This window comes from Epinephelus moara, unplaced genomic scaffold (genome assembly GCF_006386435.1).
Source record: "Epinephelus moara isolate mb unplaced genomic scaffold, YSFRI_EMoa_1.0 scaffold4383, whole genome shotgun sequence".
In the NCBI taxonomy this organism is placed as follows: Eukaryota; Metazoa; Chordata; class Actinopteri; order Perciformes; family Serranidae; genus Epinephelus; species Epinephelus moara.
Genome location: NW_026082185.1, coordinates 1 through 831, shown reverse-complemented (window position 1 = coordinate 831; position 831 = coordinate 1). Strand labels below are relative to the sequence as shown.

The 831-nt window shown below is 54.0% G+C and overlaps 1 protein-coding gene across 1 annotated transcript in view; it reads right to left on the bottom strand.

Moving 5' to 3' along the window:
* Positions 1–529, bottom strand: part of LOC126387445 (cell surface glycoprotein 1-like) — a 12,764-nt gene extending 12,235 nt beyond the window's left edge. The window contains exon 1 of the mRNA XM_050039964.1: positions 430–529. Within this exon, the coding sequence (XP_049895921.1) occupies positions 430–529 (100 nt within the window). The remainder of the gene's footprint in view (positions 1–429) is intronic.
* Positions 530–831: the final 302 nt, after the last annotated feature.

The window sequence follows — 831 nt, the reverse complement described above, 5'->3', positions numbered from 1 at the left end:
TATACAGGCCCTGAAAGAGCAGTTGGACTCAAACCCAGACCACAACCAGGATCCTGTGAGACCCACTGAAAGCAACCAGGACCCGCCAACTCAACAGCCTCCCTCTACTCCCAGCTCCACCTGTAGTCCACAAACCAACACCACACCCAGCTCTCCCCCCATCACACAGATCAACACCAGCACCAACCCAGAGATCAACACCAGCACCAGCCGACAGGTCAACACTACCACTCATCCCTCCAGACCAGCACAGCAAAGTGAGAAGCCAGAAATTGCCATCCTAATTGTTTCCAATGGCAAATTCTTAAATGAAAAAAAACTTTTCCCCACCCACAAAGTGGCTAAAATTGGGTGTCCAAACACCCAACATGTCATGGACCTGCTGTCAGAGGAGCAGCTGGGGTCCCCAAGCCTCATTATCATCCACACTGGCTCCAACGACCTGAGGAGCCAGCAGGAGAGTGTCAGAGTCACTCAGAAGAGTGATAGAGAAAGCTTCCACCACCTTCCCCAACAGCAGAGTGGTCATGTCAACCCTGCTGCCAAGGAAAGACTTCCACCCTGACACCATCCACAGGATCAACAGCAGTATGTCCAGAGACTGTGTCCTGAGGCCCAACGTCCACCTGGCCCACCATCCCACCCTGGATATCAACTGCCTCTACGACCATGTCCATCTGTTAAAACACACAGTCCCCATCTTCGCCCGGACACTGAAAGACGTCGCTCTCAACAGAGACCAATCCACACCCCGCAGAAGGAGCAGCTCGGCCCACAGCCCCCATGGACCAACAAGACGCCCCACTGGACCATCACCCAGACAACCGCCAT